The sequence below is a fragment of the Salvelinus sp. IW2-2015 genome, linkage group LG26 (assembly GCF_002910315.2).
Source record: "Salvelinus sp. IW2-2015 linkage group LG26, ASM291031v2, whole genome shotgun sequence".
Taxonomy (NCBI): domain Eukaryota; kingdom Metazoa; phylum Chordata; class Actinopteri; order Salmoniformes; family Salmonidae; genus Salvelinus; species Salvelinus sp. IW2-2015.
In genome coordinates, this window is record NC_036866.1 from 25,999,262 (window position 1) to 26,018,793 (window position 19,532).

Consider the following 19,532-nt stretch of genomic DNA (forward strand, 5'->3'; position numbering starts at 1 on the left):
AATACATTATTTACCATTCATTTCTGTTGGGCACAAAATGATCTGAAACACAACCAGAACAAACAGCAAATTCATCCAACAAATTTGTAGAGCCACTAGGAATATTGGACCAAATACTAAACCTTTGACTACTTTAATACACATATAAGTGAATTTGTCCCAATACTTTTGGTCCCCTAAAATGTGGGTACTATGTACAAAAAGTGCTGTAATTTCTAAACAGTTCACCCAATATTGATGAAAATACACTCAAATTAAAGCTGACAGTCTGCACTTTAACCTCACAGTCATTGTACCAAATCCAAAGTGCTGGAGTACAGAGCCAAAACAACAAAAAATGTGTCACTGTCCCAAAGCTTTTGGAGCTCACTGTATACAGTATGTATATTGTTTGTACATTTGGTTGTTTATTGGTTGTATATTGCTTGGTTGTATTAGTCAGGGTTTCAAGAGGGATTTTCTTGCCTGCGTAGTGGTGTGACAGACCATTACAGGAAGCCTCATAAAACCATGCTGTCTCAGCAGAGTGTTCAACCGAAACCACGGCCAACTCACTCTGATCCTCATCTACCACAGCCACATGGTTCACTCACCATCAACTCACCCCAGTCACCAAGAGCTGCATTCTTTAATATATTCAACAACAAAGCAAAACAAAATCAATCAAAACAAAACAACAACACAATGATACAAGGCATCCTTCATCATTATCATCCAGTGCTAACGTAACACAATTCTCCATCAACTATCCTCTCTATACAAAATACAAAATACAAAATACAAAATCAACAAATGGAGAGAAAAAACCTTTAGGGAAAAAACGTTTTGGGGAAAAATACACAGTGAGGTTTGTCATGAAAGAAATAAGAAATATACACTATATGGCCTGTCTCCGGCCTTGGAGACAGTATTTGTTAAAGCAGGCCCACTTTAAGGACACACTCCATAAATTCTCTTTTCCCTGTGGCAGAAACATGAAATACAAACATAATTAACTTAAAACAAAACATCAGTGTGTTCCTGTTCCTCTTCTTTTTTGGTTGTCATACTTGTGGTTTGCATACCAGATTGTCACCTTCAAAAAAGTGTCAGTGTGCACTTTTTAACGGTGATCGAAGTTACGGATGATGCCTTTAACTCGTAGATCCAGTGCAACAGGATAGTCAAAGTTTCAGAGATACCAGAGAGAGTGTCTAGGTTAGAGGTTGGGGTCCAATCTATTTTCCTTCATAGTAAATGTGTCAAGGGATACTGATTGTTTTTCTATCACAAATGTTCTCTCCTTCCTCCACCACATCCTCCTTTCTGTTCCCTTCCTCCTATCCTCATTCTCTCTCAGAAGTCCATGGACATCGATCTCTGCTGAGACATCTCACAGATGGATCTCATGCTCATCCCTCTGCGTACATACACATCACACCTCCCTCCTTCCACCTCCTCTTCTCCCTCCTCTTCCATCACCCTATCCTCCCTCCCCCTTACCCGGTCCACCAGGCCCTCGCCTCCCACCAGTCCTACCTGTTTCATACTAGGCCAGCTCTTCTTCCTCAGGCTGCTGTTGACGCCTCTCAGAGAGGGTAGGGAGCCTGGCTGACCCTGGGTGAACTTGCCCCGGAAGGGGGGCAGCTCCATGGATCCTATGCCCACAGAAGAAGCACGTCGGCTGGGGTTGGCGGAGGCCTGGGAGCCACAGTGGTGCTCATGGATGCAGCGTGAAGTGGTGGAGGAACGTCTCAGAGCGTTGAGAGACTGGAGTTCTTCTGGTAGGTCGATGTCCGTAGACAACTCCTTAGGATGACAAAGATAATGATAACCATCTTCATACAGTGATCATCGTCATCATCCTCCTTACCACCGTCATCATCGTCATCATCACTACTTTATAAACTAAGTGAAGTAAAGCAAAGTAAAATACAGGACTAAAACATCAGTAGCATAATAAACTACACTGAACAAAAATATAAACCCAACATGTAGCTGAAATAAAAAATCGAAGAAATGTTCCAAAAGTACAAAAAGCTTATTTCTCTCAAATTTTGTGCAGACATTCATTTACATTCCTATTAGTGAGCATTTCTCTTTTGCCAATATAATCTGTCAAGAAGCTGATTAAACAGCATGATCATTGCAATTGGTATGCTGACTGCAGGAATGTCCAGCAGAGCTTTTACCAGACAATTGAATGTTAATTTCTCTACCATAAGCTGCCTCCAACGTCGTTTTAGAGAATTTGGCGGTACGTCCAACCGGCCTCACAACCGCAGACCACGTGCTTCTTCACCTGCGGGATCATCTGAGGGGAGGTGGGGGGTGGGGGATGCTGAGGAGTATTTCTGTCTGTAATAAAGCCCTTTTGTGGGGAAAAACTCATTCTGATTGGCAGAGCCTTGCTCCCCAGTGGGTGGGCCTATGCCCTTCCAGGCCCACCCATGGCTGCACCCCTGCCTAGTCATGAAATCCATAGATTTAATTTATTTCAATTGACTGATTTCCTTATATGAACTGTAACTCAGAAAAATCATTGACATTTTTGCATGTTGCGTTTTATATTTTGGTTTGGTATATATCATTAAGTCTAGATGTTAAACCCACCTTCTCTCTGAGTGAGAAGAGTTCGTAGTGCGGAGGTTCAAACACTTCCTTGAAGTCAGCTCCATTGAAAAGGGCACTCTTCCGCGCCACCACCTGTTAACATACAAGGGTTAGGATCCCACAAGCGTGATAGACGCTTTATTTCTCTCGACGACCCAGACCCATGCCACTCGTAAAATAGTAACGTGCTTCATTTTACGAATTTTGTTCATTCACACACAGACGATTGACTGTCAAACATAATTTGTAATATTTGTCAACATTTGGTTGCTTACACACCTTCTTGCGTGGCTGTTTGACCTGCACCAGTATGGAGATGATGAGGAGGAGGAGGACGAGTCCTGTAGACACACCTATAATTGTCCCATGGGTCTTAGTAATGTGATGGAATATACCTTTAGGCTTCTTCTCTACAGAGAGACAGAGAACGAGAGACTTAGGGTTCCAAAATTCCGATAACTTTTGCAAAATTCTTAGAAAACCTGGTGGAAGGATTCTGGATTTCCTGCTCATTCCCTACCGATTCCGGGAATCGTCCAACAAAAATGTGTTTTTCCTCTTGATGTGAAATATGAAGATGATATTATGAAAATATAATACAGTATAACATAACATGTGTCTCACCTTTACAGTTGCTCTCGTCCCAGGGAAAGACACAGTTCTGCACCCCGTTACACACCAGAGAGTTGTTGATGCACATGCTACTGTGACAGAAGAACATGTCGCCTGAACATGGGGCTGCAACACACACACGCACGCACACAGCACACACACACAAATCATTTTTTATTTCATCGATATGATGAGCCATTATGTTAGTTGTAACCTATACTAGCACAGTTATGCTACACTACATGACCAAAAGTATGTGGACGCCTGCTCGTCGAACATCTAATTCCAAAATCATTGGCATTCAAGTTCTTCCATACTGATCTCGACAAACCATTTCTGCATGGACCTTGCTTTGTGCACAGGGGCATTGTCTGTCATGCTGAAACAGGAAAGGGCTTTCCTCAAACTGTTGCCACAAAGTTGGAAGCACAGAATCGTCTAGAATGTCATTGTATGCTGTTGCGTTAAGATTTCCCTTCACTGGAACTAAGGTGCCTAGCCCGAACCATGAAAAACAGCCCCAGACCATTATTCCTCCTCCACCAAACTTTACAGTTGGCACTATGGATTGGAGCAGGTATAGTTCTCCTGTTCTCCTGCCATCCGCCAAACCCAGATTAGTCCGTTGGACTGGCAGATGGTTGAGTGTGATTCATCACTCCAGAACGCTTTTCCACTGCTCCAGAGTCCAATGGCGGCAAGAGTTACACGACTCCAGCCGATGCTTGGCATAGCAGATGATGATCTTAGGCTTGTGTGTGGCTGCTTGGCCACGGAAACCCATTTCATGAAACTCCTAATGAACAGTTCTTGTGCCGACGTTGATTCCAGAGGCGGTTTGGAACTCGGTAGCGAGTGTTGCAACCGAGGACAGACAATTTTTATGTGCTACGTGCTTCAGCACCCAGAAGTCCCGTTCTGTGAGCTTGTGTGGCCTACCACTTTGTGGCTGAGCAGTTGTTGCTTCTAGACATTTTCACTTCACAATAACAGCCCTTACAGTTGACCGGGGCAGCTCTAGCAGGGCATACATTTTACGAACTGACTTGTTGGACAGGTGGCATCCTATGACGGTGCCACATTGAAAGTCTCTGAGCTCTTCAGTAAGGCCATTTTACTGCCAATGTTTGTCTATGGAGATTGCATGGCTTTGTGCTCGATTTTATACACCTGTCAGCAATGGGTGTGGCTGAAATAGCCGAATCCACTCATTTGAAGGGGTGTCCACATACTTTTATATATATAGTGTATGTAAACCTATAGCGTAAGAGAAAAAAAATTCTGAAACAGCTATGTGAAGTCTCAGCTACAAGAGGATACAATTATGTTACAGTTTTTTACACTCGCTTTGGTGCTATTTTCATAAGTATGTGGTGAATTTGTAATGCCCGCTATTGTATGTTCAGAATGTTTGATTGTGCATTCGTTGTGGTTTCACACATCTTTCTGAGTCATTCATGCAAAAACATTCATCAGTGATTCATGCAAATGTTTTCTGTGAAATACCATGAGAACATTTAATTCAGTCACCAATACATCAGATAATGATAGGTTCACCATTTAGTTATTTTAACTACCATTAAAGCCAATAGCAAAAAATACAAGATACACATTGCAAAACTGTTATTTTTGCAGTGCTGAATGGAACCAAGTAGTAGATGGTAAATATATTCCATATAGTATTTGATTATAATTTGACATGCACCACACAGTACACATAGTACATAGGACAAATCATCAGAAATAGGGGTATTGTTAAACAGTTGGCTATTTTATATTTTGTATTTTTATTTAACTTCTACTTGGTCACAATCCCGGATCCGGGAGCACCCTCATCAGTAAAAAAGCTGACTAGCATAGCCTAGCATAGCGCCACAAGTAAATACTAGCATCTAAATATCATGAAATCACAAGTCCAAGACACCAGATGAAAGATACACATCTTGTGAATCCAGCCATCATTTCCGATTTTTAAAATGTTTTACAGCGAAAACACAATATGTATTTCTATTAGCTAACCACGATAGCAAAAGACTCAACCGCATATTTTCACCATTTTTTTACCGCATAGTTAGCTATCACAAATTCGACCAAATAAAGATATAAATAGTCACTAACCAAGAAACAACTTCATCAGATGACAGTCTGATAACATATTTATTGTATAGCATATGTTTTGTTCGAAAAATGTGCATATTTCAGGTATAAATCAGAGTTTACCATTGCAGCCACCATCACAAATCTCACCAAAGCAGCTAGAATAACTACAGAGACCAACGTGAAATACCTAAATACTCATCATAAAACATTTATGAAAAATACATGGTGTACAGCAAATGAAAGACAAACATCTTGTAAATCCAGCCAATATTTCAGATTTACAGCGAAAACACAATATAGCATTATATTAGCTTACTACAATAGCCTACCACACAACCGCATTCATTCAACRCAACGTTAGCGATAGCGAATAAACCAGCAAAAGATATATATTTTTTCACTAACCTTCACATTCTTCATCAGATGACAGTCCTATAACATCATATTACACAATACATATATGGTTTGTTCGAAAATGTGCATATTTAGTGGCACAAATCGTGGTTTTACAATGTGAATACGTTGTCAAAATGCAGAAATATTGTCCGGAGAAATCTTGGAGAGGCACCTAATCTAATCAAATAACTAATCAAAAACTTTACTAAAAAATACAGGTTGGACAGCAAATGAAAGATACACTAGTTCTTAATGCAACCGCTGTGTTAGATTTTTAAAAATAACTTTAGTACGACATACAGCTTACGTTATAGCGAGACAGCGCCCAAAATAAGTGCGGAAAATACGTCTAAACATTTGACAGAAATACGAAATAACATCATAAATGGTTCCTACTATTTGATGAGCTTCCATCAGAATTTTGTACAAGGTGTCCTTTGTCCAGAATAATCGTTGTTCGGTTGTAGAATGTCGTCTTCATCTCTCGAATTAGCAACAAAAGCTAGCCATGTGGCGCAGGAGTGTCCAACCATAACGCAAGACAAAGGAAATACCGAAAATCGCAATAAACTGATATGAACTGATATAAGTCGGTTTAAAATAACTAGTTTATGATGTTTTTAACACATATATCAAATCAAATCAGAGCCGGAGATATCTAACGTCTATAACGAAAGCTTTTCAGAACGCAATCCAGAGGTCCTTCTCGCGCCAAGCTGAACGGTGAAAAGACTGGTCTCGTTATTCCAAGAGGTCTTATTCGGCCTCAGATAAAGCTATACACCCCATTCCACTTCTCACTGTCTATTGACATCTAGTGGAAGGCGTATGCAGTGCATGTAGACCCATAGATTTYATGCAAATTAATAGGATGACTCTGGAACAGAACCCCCGATTTCAGATTTTTCAGTTCCTGACAGGAAGTTTGCTGCAAAATGAGTTCTGTTATACTCAGAGATATAATTCAAACGGTTTTAGAAACTAGAGAGTGTTTTCTATCCAATTGTAATAATAATATGCATATTGTACGAGCAAGAATTGAGTACGAGGCAGTTTAATTTGGGAACGATTTTTTACAAAGTGAAAACAGCGCCCCCCCTATTGAGAAAAGGTTTTAACCTTTATTTAACTAGGCAAGTCAGTTAAGAACAAATTCTTACAGTGAATTGCCTTCTAGTCTGTCCCAGATGCGAATATATGGATATTATTATTACCATTGGATAGAAAACACTCTGAAGTTTCTAAAACTGTTTGAATTATGTCTGTGAGTATAACAGAACTCATATGGCAAACTTCCAAACAGAAAGTGGAAATTCTGGGGCTGGTTGATGTTAAACTCATCGTCTATTCACATCCCAGTAAGATATGGATCTGTTCGCACTTCCAACGCCTTCCACTAGATGTCAACAGTCAGTAGAACGTGGAATGAAGCCTCTAGTGTGATGTGGGGCCGGATGGCAGCTATTTGAGTCAGTGGTCTGGCAGAATGCTAGTTCCTGGTCACGCGCGCTAGTCATGATATGGCCATGTGTTCCATTACTCTGTAGAYAAAAACGAATGCTCCGGTTGGAACGTTATTGGATATATCCAAGATAATTGTGTAGTTTAGAGTAAATTGTCAAGGTTACCTAGCCAGCTACACTTTCAAACTAAGTCAACAACGCAGCCACTGCTAGCTAGCCTACTCCAACAGCCAGCAGCACTGTATCATTTTAGTCAATAAGATTTTATTTATTTTTGCAACGAAAGCTTAACTTTCTGAACATTCGAGACGTGTAGTGTCATTCCAATCTCCTTTGCATTAGCGTAGCCTCTTCTGTAGCCTGTCAACTATGTGTCTGTCTATCCCTCTTCTCTCCTCTCTGCACAGACCATACAAACGCTTCACACCGAGTGGCCGCCGCCCCTCTAACCTGGTGGTCCCAGCGCGCACGACCCACGTGGAGTTCCAGGTCTCCRGCAGCCTCTGGAACTGCCGATCTGCGGCCAACAAGGCAGAGTTCATCTCAGCCTATGCTTCCCTCCAGTCCCTCGACTTCTTGGCACTGACRGAAACATGGATTACCACAGATAACACTGCTACTCCTACTGCTCTCTCCTCGTCTGCCCACGTGTTCTCGCACACCCCGAGAGCTTCTGGTCCAAGCGGGGTGGTGGCACTGGATTCCTCATCTCTCCCAAGTGGCACATTCTCTCTCTCTCCCCTGACCCATCTGTCTATCCGCCTCCTTCTGAATTCCATGCTGTCACAGTTACCAGCCCTTTCAAGCTTAACATCCTTATCATTTATCGCCCCCAGGTTCCCTTGGAGAGTTCATCAATGAGCTTGACGCCTTGATAAGTTCCTTTCCTGAGGGATGGCTCACCTCTCACAGTTCTGGGTGACTTTAAACCTCCCCCGTCTACCTTTGACTCATTCCTCTCTGCCTCCTTCTTTCCACTCCTCTCCTCTTTGACCTCACCCTCTCACCTTCCCCCCTACTCACAAGGCAGGCAATACGCTGACCTCATCTTTACTTAGATGCTGTTCTTAAATCACTTAATCTCATTGCAACTCCCCTCCAAAGTCTCCGACCACTACCTTGTATCCTTTTCCCTCTCGCTCTCATCCAACACTTCCCACACTGCCCCCACTCGGATGGTATCGCGCCGTCCCAACCTTCGCTCTCTCCTCCCCCGCTACTCTCTCCTCTTCCATCCTATCATCTCTTCCCTCTGCTCAAACCTTCTCCAACCTATCTCTGTCTCTCCTTCAACCCTCCTCTCCTCCTTTCTGCATCCTTTAACTCTCTATGTCCCCTATCCTCCAGGCCGGCTCGGTCCTCTCCTCCTGCTCGTGGCTCGACGACTCATTGCGCGCTCACAGAACAGGCTCCGGTAGCAGCCGAGCGGAAATGGAGGAAAAACTCGCCTCCCCTGCGGACCTGGCATCCTTTCACTCTCCTCTCTACATTCTCCTCTTCTGTCTCTGCTGCTAAAGCCACTTTCTACCACTCTAAATTCCAAGCATCTGCCTCAACCCTAGGATGCTCTTTGCCACCTTCTCCTCCCTCCTGAATCCTCCTCCCCCTCCCCCCCTCCTCCTCCCTCTCTGCGGATGACTTCTCAACCATTTTGAAAAGAAGGTCGACGACATCCGATCATCGTTTGCTAAGTCAAACGACACCGCTGGTTCTGCTCACACTGCCCTACCCTGTGCTTTGACCTCTTTCTCCCCTCTCTCTCCAGAGATGAATCTCGCATCTTGTGACGGCCGGCCGCCCAACACACTGCCCGCTTGACCCTATCCCCTCCTCTCTTCTCCAGGCCATTTCCGAGACCTTCTCCCTTAACCTCACCTCGCTCATCAACTCATCCTTGACCGCTGGCTACGTCCCTTCCGCCTTCAAGAGAGCGAGAGTTGCACCCCTGCTGAAAAAACCTACACTCGATCCCTCCGATGTCAACAACTACAGACCAGTATCCCTTCTTTCTTTTCTCTCCAAAACTCTTGAACGTGCCGTCCTTGGCCAACTCTCCTGCTATCCTCTCTCAGAATGACCTTCTTGATCCAAAATCAGTCAGGTTTCAAGACTAGTCATTCAACTGAGACTGCTCTTCTCTGTGTCACGGAGGGCTCCGCCACTGCTAAAGCTAACTCTCTCTCCTCTGCTCTCATCCTTCTAGACCTATCGGCTGCCTTTGATACAGTGAACCATCAGAATCCTCTCTCCACCCTCTCCGAGTTAGGGCATCTCCGCGCGCGGCCCACGCCTTGGATTGCGTCCTACCTTGACAGGTCGCTCCTACCAGGTGGCGTGGCGAGAATCTGTCTCCGCACCACGTGCTCTCACCACTGGTGTCCCCCAGGGCTCTTGTTCTAGGCCCTCTCCTATTCTCGCTATACACAAGTCCTTGGCTCTGTCATATCCTCACATGGTCTCTCCTATCATTGCTATGCAGACGACACAAACAATATCTTCTCCTTTCCCCTTCTGATAACCAGGTGGCGAATACGCATCTCTGCATGTCTGGCAGACATATCAGTGGTGGATGACGGATCACCACCTCAAGCTGAACCTCGGCAAGACGGAGCTGCTCTTCCTCCCGGGGAAGGACTGCCCGTTCCATTGATCTCGCCATCACGGTTGACAACTCCATTGTGTCCTCCTCCCAGAGTGCTAAGAACTTGGCGTGATCCTGGACAACACGCTGTCGTTCTCAACTAACATCAAGGCGGTGGACCCGTTCCTGTAGGTTCATGCTCTACAACATTCGCAGAGTACGACCCTGCCTCACACAGGAAGCGGCGCAGGTCCTAATCCAGGCACTTGTCATCTCCCGTCTGGACTACTGCAACTCGCTGTTGGCTGGGCTCCCTGCCTGTGCCATTAACCCCTACAACTCATCCAGAACGCCGCAGCCCGTCTGGTGTTCAACCTTCCCAAGTTCTCTCACGTCACCCCGCTCCTCCGCTCTCTCCACTGGCTTCCAGTTGAAGCTCGCATCCGCTACAAGACAATGGTGCTTGCCTACGGAGCTGTGAGGGGAATGGCACCTCCGTACCTTCAGGCTCTGATCAGGCCCTACACCCAAACAAGGGCACTGCGTTCATCCACTTCTGGCCTGCTCGCCTCCCTACCTCTGAGGAAGTACAGCTCCCGCTCAGCCCAGTCAAAACTGTTCGCTGCTCTGGCACCCCAATGGTGGAACAAACTCCCCCACGACGCCAGGTCAGCGGAGTCAATCACCACCTTCCGGAAACACCTGAAAACCCCACCTCTTTAAGGAATACCTAGGATAGGATAAAGTAATCCTTCTAACGCCCCCCCCCCCCTTAAAAGAGTTAGATGCACTATTGTAAAGTGGTTGTTTCCACTGGATATCATAAGGTGAATGCACCAACTTGTAAGTCGCTCTGGATAGAGCGTCTGCTAAATGACTTAATGTAAATGTATATGATACCAACATCCTGAAGATTGATTCTCTACTTAATTTGACCAGTTTATTCGACCTGGAATATAACTTTTTTAAGTTTTCGTCCGAGTTCGCCTGGACCGGTGCCAGCGTTTGGACATGTGAACTAAACGTGCCTGCAAAAGTACACTAGTAATGGACATTATCGAACAAAACAACGATTTATTGTGGAAATAGGATTCCTGGCACTGCATTCTGATGAAAGATCATCAAAGGTAAGGGAATATTTATGATGTAATTTCGTATTTCTGTTGACTCCAACAAGGCGGAGAAATGTTGTGTATTTCTGAGCGCCGTCTCAGATTATTGCTGTCACGTTCTGACCATTGTTCTTTTGTGTTTTCGTTGTTTTAGTGTTGGTCAGGACGTGAGCTGAGTGTGCATTCTATGTTGTCTGTTTCTATGTGGGTTTCTTGTTTGKCCTGATATGGTTCTCAATCAGAGACAGGTGTTTTGCGTTGTCTCTGAYTGGGAACCATATTTAGGTAGCCTGTTTTGTGTTGGGGTTTGTGAGTGGTTGTCTTCTGTCTTTGTGTCTATGCACCAGATAGGACTGTTTCGGTTTTTCACGTTTGTTGTTTTGGTATTTTGTAGTGTTCACGTTTTTGTCATTATTAAAACATGATAAACACTAACCACGCTGCACTTTGGTCCGATCCCTGCTACACCTCCTCTTCAGACGAAGAGGAGGAAATCTGCCGTTACAGAACCACCCACCAAAAGAGGACCAAGCAGCGTGGTAACGGGCAGCAGCGGCAACAGCAGCAGCAGCGGCCAAGTACACACGACTCCTGGACATGGGAGGAAATTCTGGACGGTAAGGGACCCTGGGTTCAAGCTGGAGAATATCGCCGCCCTCGTGAAGAGCTGGAGGCAGCTAAAGCCGAGTAGCGGTGGTATGAGGAGGCAGAACGCAGGCGTGGCTAGAAGCCAGAGAGGCAGCCCCAAACATTTCTTAGGGGGGGGCACACGGGGAGTGTGGCGAAGTCACGTTGGAGACTTGCGCCAACTTCCCGCGCTTACCGTGGAGAGCAAGAGTACGGGCAGACACCGTGTTATGCGGAAGAGCGCACGGTGTCTCCTGTACGTGTGCATAGCCMSGTGCGGTACATCCCAGCTCCTCGTATCGGCCGGGCTAGAGTGGGCATCGAGCCAGGTGCCATGAAGCTGGCTCAACGCATCTGGTCTCCAGTGCGTCTCCCTGGGCCGGTGTACATGGCACCAGCCTTACGCATGGTGTCCCCCGTTCGCCAGCACAGCCCAGTGCGGGTTATTCCACCTCGCCGCACTGGCCGGGCTAAGGGGAGTATTCAACCAGCTAAGGTTGGGCAAGAGCTCCAGTACGCCTTCACGGTCCGGTATATCCGGTGCCACCTCCTCGCACCAGCCCAGTACCACCAGTGCATACACCACGCACCAGGCTTCCTGTGCGTCTCCAGAGCCCTGTTCCTCCTCCACGCACTCGCCCTGTGGTGCGTGTCTCCAGCCCGGTACCACCAGTTCCGGCACCACGCACCAAGCCTACTGTGCGCCTCAGCAGGTCAGAGTCTGCCGTCTGCCCAGCGTAGCCTGCGCTGCCCGTCTGCCCAGCGCCACCTGCGCTACCCGTCTGCCCAGCGCCACCTGCGCTGCCACCTGCGCTGCGCTACCACCTGCGCTGCGCCTGATTTGGCCTGATATGGTTCTCAATCAGAGACAGGTGTTTTGCGTTGTCTCTGATTGGGAACCATATTTAGGTAGCCTGTTTTGTGTTGGGGTTTGTGGGTGGTTGTCTTCTGTCTTTGTGTCTATGCACCAGATAGGACTGTTTCGGTTTTTCACATTTGTTGTTTTGGTATTTTGTAGTGTTCACGTTTTTGTCATTATTAAAACATGATAAACACTAACCATGCTGCGCTTTGGTCCGATCCCTGCTACACTTTAGGAAAAAGCATACCATGCAATTGTAAAGGCAGATTTCCTCCTCTTCGTCTGAAGAGGAGGAAATCTGCCGTTACAATTGCATGGTATGCTTTTTCCTAAAGTTWAAAAAAAATCTGACACAGCGGTTGCATTAAGAACAAGTGTATCTTTAATTATATGTAAAAGATGTATCTTTCATCAAAGTTTATCATGAGTATTTCTGTTATTTGACGTGGCTCTCTGTAATTACCCCGGATATTTTAGAGGCATTTCTGAACATGGCGCCAATGTAAACCGAGATTTGTGGATATAAATATGCACATTATCGAACAACACATAAATGTATTGTGTAACATGATGTCCTATGAGTGTCATCTGATGAAGATTATCAAAGGTTAGTGATTCATTTTATCTCTATTTCTGCTTTTGTGACTCTATCTTTGGCTGGGAAAAATGGCTGTGTGTTTTTTGGATTTGGTGGTGATCTAACATAAATACAGTATATGTTGTGTTTTCGCTGTAAAACATTTTAAAAATCGGACACGATGGGTAGATTAACAAGATGTTTATCTTTCATTTGCTGTATTGGACTTGTTAATGTGTGAAAGTTACATATTTCAAAAAATATATATTTGAATTACGCACGCTGCCTTTTCAGCGGAATGTTGTGGGTGTTCCGCTAGCGGAACCCCTGGGCTAGAAAGGATAATGGCCGGAATGGAGTAAATGGAATGGTGTCACATTTCTTTTGGTTTTCATGTGTTTTATATCATTCCATTTATTCCATACCAGCCATTACACTATTCCAGCCATTATTAGGGTCTGTCCTCTTTTCAGCAGCCTCCACTGATTTCTGCCCAATGGAACATTGTACAAGATCACATTTTCTACATGACTTGTCAACTAATACAGTATCACCTGTTTCTCAGCTTACAGTGTATCAATGAAATTCAGATATTGAGTGGAATATCTTGTAATACAACCCAGGTATTTCAGCAGTGCATTTTATACTACACTATCATTCCAAATGGTAGCACATAGTGGAAAAAGTCACTATGTGCTACCATTTGTAATTATAGTGTAGTATAAAATGCACTGCTGAAATACCTGGGTTGTATAACAATATATTCCACTCATTATTTGAATTTCATTGATACACCTGAGTCACATCCATATATGATTTGGTTTAACATTCAAACATAAAATGCTGTCAAATTGATACGTTTATGAGGTAGAAATATAGAATTTTACAGTGTTCAGCAGTTATCAAACTATATACGTTAACTAGGCACTACATCACTTTGGCTCAGTAGTTACCAGTTTGAGTAGTTTGATAAAGTGATAATTAATTGTATTGTTAACAAATGACAATAAATGATATCAAAAGTAAAGTGAATATTGAATTTTGAAAAGCAGATACTTAAAGAGTGATTTGGTGCAGTGAACAAGTGACTTTGTGAATGTTTTTGTTTTACTCAGTCAGTTGAAAATGTCCTTAGAGTTTTGAAACATGAGCCATTTTGATGATCTGTTTTGATTTTTGTGCTTAAGAGTTGTGAAAATGTACCACATACTGTACTTGTAAAGAAAATCACGAAAGTGATAAAAAAAAAGTAAGTATGAGCAATAGAAATACAGGAGAGTTACAAAGAGGTCAAGTGAGAGAGACACACAGTAGATAAGGATGAGATGAAGAAAGCGGGAAAGGGGAAGCGTAAGACAGATTCAGTGAAAGAGTGAGCCTGTGAGGGAAAGAGAGAGAGAGATAGAGAGAGTGATAGAGAGGTAAAGTGAGTGCGTGATAGACTCATGGTAGGCCAAACAGGTGAAGAAAGGGGTGAAGAGAAAGACAGAAAGAACGTGTTGGACTCACGGTCTGCGAAAGACGTGAAGAGCATGCGAAAGCGGCTGAGTCTGCTGCCTTCGTCGGCCCACATCCTGACCACGCCCACCCCGTTGTCAAGCATTACGTCAGTGGCAACGGTACTGCAGAACTTGGCCTGCAGCGACCATGATGTCAMAGTAAATAAACAATTAATTAAAACGATAAAACATGATGATATGACAAACAAAAAGTATGACAACAATAAACTCATTATCACATGTATCACTGCACAACCTTTTTTCCGATAAGTAGTTAATATTGATTAGTGCTAACTTTAGTTTTATTATGAATGCGCACAATGTGGGAATGATATGCATTACTGCATAGTAGTGAGTGAGTCAGTGAATGAGTTCTCATTTCAACTCCTACCTTGAGGTCCTCTATGGCACTGCTGCCGTCGTACACGGCCACAAAGTTCTTCTTACACTCGTTGGAATTCTCCAGCTGATACTCCAGAAACCGCAGGTAGATCTGACCAAGACAAAAGGGAGAGAAACAGATGGATGGAGGGAGTGGAGGGAGTTGTTAAAGAGGGTAGATATAGATATTTAGATATAGATTTTTAGATATAGATATTTAGATATAGAGAGTTGAGACATGTCATAGAGGTGTAATAGACCTTGAAGTTGGGCGGAGCTCGTATGGTCCAGATACAGTCGACCGCCTGGTCAGGTTTGACTTTGTCCTCCTCCTCCACCTGACCGGACCGGATCATACCATCAGCTCCACTTAGCTCAAACTGACAGTCTGACAGATAGGGGGGGAGGGGGGAGGAGAGAGAGGGAAAGACAGGGAGAAAGAGAGGTGATACGGTGGGATGAAGAAACACATATGATCTTGTTAAATCCAGTTAAATAAAGTGTTATATTATTATTATCTAGTTGAAGAAGGGGTTAAAGTGTTGATAAATTACCTGGAATAGGATTTAATATTCCTCCCACGTGGAGGTGAAACTCTGGATCTGAAAAGAAGCTGAAGTCAATGTTTGCTCCTAAGATGTGTTACCTACAGTAAAGTGCTAACTGTGGTTGAGGGAAATTACTTGCAGAAAATATGTACTGGACCCTGACGGCTAGATGTGTTATGTTGGATTGAGTTAGCCACTCCCTGCAGTAAAAGTGTGTGTTGTAGTTCATTAGCTGTGGTTCAGGTAAATTACTTGCGGTAAAGGTAAGTATAGAAGTGTATTACCTGTGTAAAAGGTGTGTTGTGGTTCATTAGCTGTGGCTTAGGTAAATTACCTGCGGTAAAGGTGTACTGGACCCTGAAGCCCAGTCCCTCCAGCTCCTCATCACTGGAGAAGCGGATCCAGATGAATCGTCCGCTGGAGAGCACCAGGCCTGGGCTGGAGGAGCCACAGAAGCGGTTGATCAGAGGAGAGAAACTGAACGGACCATCTCTCACCTCGATGTGGTCGAAACGACACTCAAAGGATGGCTCAATGTAAAAGATGTCATCAAACAGAAGCTCGATCCTCTGACGGGGCAGGGCTGGGAGGGGAAGGAGAGTAGGTGTCACTATTTGGCCAAGGTAGAAAGGGCGCAAATATGACGCTCTGTGTCAAGATATGTAAGAGTTTTAATCGATGTGTGTGTGTGTGTGTGTGTGTGTGTGTGTGTGTGTGTGTGTGTGTGCGTGCGTGCATGTGTGTGTGCGTGTGTGTGTGTTACCTTCCAGTATGTAGAGGCACTCCTTGTTGGGAGGGTAGATTTTAGGGTAGTTTGGAGAGCTGAACTGCCCCCCGTTGATGTTTCTGATCCAGGTGCCACACTGTCGGGCATTCTGGGAAATCTTACCCACATTCTGAGAGTCTACGGATGCCATGGAAAAAACAATCACACCACACACCAGGAAGTAAACATTTATTAGTACAGTGATGTCACCGATATTATTCAGGTGTAGAAACAGCTTGATTATGYGGGTACTTATATATAATGGGGGTGACTCCAAAAGCACTGTCTTAGTTTGATTTTCAAAACTTGAAATTAACACACATGAATTAACGTATGTATTCCTTGAAAGACATCACATACTCAACAAATCACAACTGAGTTTCTGTGACATTTCAGATATTAAATACACTGAACAAAAATATAAACGCAACATGCAACAATTTCAAAGAATTTACTGAGTTACAGTTCATATACGAAATCAGTCAATTTAAATAAATTTATTAGGTCCTAATCTATGAATTTCACATGACTGGGGATACAGTATGTATCTACTGGCCACAGAAAGCTTTAAAAAAAATAGGCCTCAGGACCTCGTCATGGTATTTTTGTGCATTCAAATTGCCATCGATAAAATGCAATTGTGTTCGTTGTTCGTAGCTTATGCCTACCCATACCATAACCCCACCGCCACGATGGGGCACTCTGTTCACAACCTTGACATCAGCAAACCGCTCGTCCACACACCGCCATACACGTGGTCTGCGGTTGTGAGGCTGGTTGGACGTACTGCCAAAATCTCTAAAACAACGTTGAAGGCGGCTTATGTCAAAGAAATGAACATTACATTCTTTGCAACAGCTCTGGTGGACATTCCTGCAGTCAGCATGCTAATTGCACGCTCCCTCAAAACTTGAGACATCTGTGGAATTGTGTTATGTGACAAAACGGCACATTTTAAAGTGGCCTTTCATTGTCCCTAGCACAAGGTGCACCTGTATAATGATCATGCTGTTTAATAAGCTTCTTGATATGCCACACCTGTCAGGTGGATGGATTATGTTGGCAAATAAAAAAATGCTCACTAACAGGGATGTAAACACATTTGTGCCTGTGAGAGAAATTGCAAGATTATGTTATAATACTTTTATTGCATCAAATGGTTGTTTTATTCGACAGAATAGAGTATTCTTATAGCTTTTGTGTGTGTGTTCTACTGAGGATGGGCCTCTATGAGATAACACTGACAGAGGAGATTTACGATGTCTTTGGGTGATAAAACCTAAAGAGCATTCCAGAGCATGAGTTAATGTTTCTGTTCTATATGGTACCAGGGAGAGATGGTTCCAGTTTGGAGTCGGAGGGCCAGACACTGGTCTATACAATGACAACTGTTGACACAGCAGATGCTGCCTGCTATGTATTATAGGTATCTTTCATACAAATCTTAACTTTGTGACCCATTCTATATATCTGTTGTTCGTCATGTAGGTTGAAAGGGGTGTATCTTTCCTATAAAAGATCTCAGTAGCCTTTGTGTTGCCGCTCTCAACGGATCATTAGAAACGGTGATTTGTCGACAAGCCATTGCTATTGCAAAGCTCTCACTATTAAAGATTTAGTTTAAGTATAACTCTGACTTGTGTGATAAGTTTGTCTCTCCTCATTTGATAGTAAAGAAATTAACCACCACATGCCCAAACTTTGTGAGCAATAAGATTTTTGTGCATATTGAACATTTCTGGGATCTTTTATTTCAGCTCATGAAACAAGGGACCAACACATTACATGTTGCATTTATATTCTTGTTCATTGAATTAAAACAAACATTCACCCTAAATAGAACACATTTCTGCCATACAAATGAGATCACACCCACCTTTGGTTTTCTGTGCCAGTGCAAAGCCTTCCTCTATCAGAAAGAGAGCTACCCAGACTGGATGGGGGTTGAATAGGGCATAGAGAGTAAATCAGGAGAGAGAGAGAGAGAGAGAGTTTGAGGGATAAAGAATAAAAAGACAGACACTCTGAAACCCGAGGACCATCAGCGGCGCAGCTGCTACTGGTGTTTCACAGAGTGTGTGTGGCAAGAGACAGCGCGCTGAGGGAGCTGTCACTTCAGCATCACTGGGCCGCTTGCGCACTGAATCACCCGCTTTTCTACCACGAGCTGATGTGGGCATCATGCGCCTCTGACTAATGTCTGTCAACTGAGCATCCATTGCTGATGAAAAGGAAAAGGAAATGGATACACAAACGCATGCAGGCTCGCGCGCGCAAACACAACACACGCGCAAACACAACACATACGCAAACAGAGGCCGACCAGCAAAACAACCAMACCAAGAAAGAGGCTGACGGATGGCACACACACCCACACCCAGTCTAAACTCACATATGTACATCTCCTCCTCCGCTCAGTTTCCTCACAGGATGGCTTGCTGTTAATAGGCTACAAAGCTTTTCTTCGTTCCTTGCTTTCTTCCTTACATACCCGCCTCCTTTACGCTTATCAGGGTAAAACGTTATAATCGACTTTTACAAACCACAACTTTCCTCATAGAATGCAATTGACACTATCTCGCCGCTGATAAGACACTGCTACGTGTTTTTGTTAAAAGCTCTAAATATAGACATATACAATGTAATTGATCGATTGATTGATCAACGACTCCGAATCCCTGTCATCTCAAATAATGAAAAAAAATGAACGGAAATCATCATTATCCCAAAACTGGCTACTTGTTCAATAAAAATCCCACGAAGTGATGAAGCCTCTGTAAATATTGCTTCTTTGTGTAGATGGGTAAAGCATTGTTTTGAGAAACATGAAACTAAAAGTTCTGTTTCATTTGTAGGTTCAGCCATTCAGAGAAAGAGACTCTCTCACTCTCTCTCTCGGAACTAGCTGGCTGCGGCCCTTTTTAAAGATTGGACACTGCTGGCGCAGGCACCGCAGTAGCTATCGCGCATGCACCCCCCCCCCCCCCCCCATGATTCCCTTTACTCCTTCGTTTTTTTTCGAGCGTTTGATTAATAGGGATAACCAACTTTCGTTATTTTTGATTTGTTTAATTACCAAAAAAATAAAAATAATAATAATCATGTTTTCAATTGTTTTTGTTTCAGCAGTGTCTCTCTACCTGTCACCCACCCACCCACGCACGCACCCACACACACACGCACATGCAGGCTGTGCCAGAAGCACATTATTCTTATTATGCATCTAATACACTCAATTCAATTTAAGGGGCTTTATTGGCATGGGAAGCATGTTTACACTGTCAACGCAAGTGAAATTAATAATAAACAAAAGTGAAATAAACAATACAACATTTACAGTAAACATTACACTTACAAAAGTTCCAGAGGAATAGTATGGCTATATGCAGTGTTGTGACGATGTGCAAATAGTTAAA

The 19,532-nt window shown here is 43.8% G+C and overlaps 1 protein-coding gene across 1 annotated transcript; it reads right to left on the minus strand.

The window, feature by feature from the left end:
* On the minus strand, positions 1 to 18,335 carry neto2b (neuropilin (NRP) and tolloid (TLL)-like 2b). The gene is made up of 12 exons (XM_023971648.2): positions 18,278 to 18,335; positions 17,993 to 18,049; positions 16,114 to 16,254; positions 15,685 to 15,933; positions 15,357 to 15,404; positions 15,063 to 15,190; positions 14,813 to 14,914; positions 14,432 to 14,558; positions 3,217 to 3,330; positions 2,872 to 3,002; positions 2,593 to 2,685; positions 1 to 1,788 (listed from the first exon to the last, which is right to left on the minus strand). Exons 1-12 carry the CDS (start codon positions 18,333 to 18,335, stop codon positions 1,336 to 1,338), a joined length of 1,701 nt encoding a protein of 566 aa, XP_023827416.1. The 3' UTR covers positions 1 to 1,335.
* Positions 18,336 to 19,532: the final 1,197 nt, after the last annotated feature.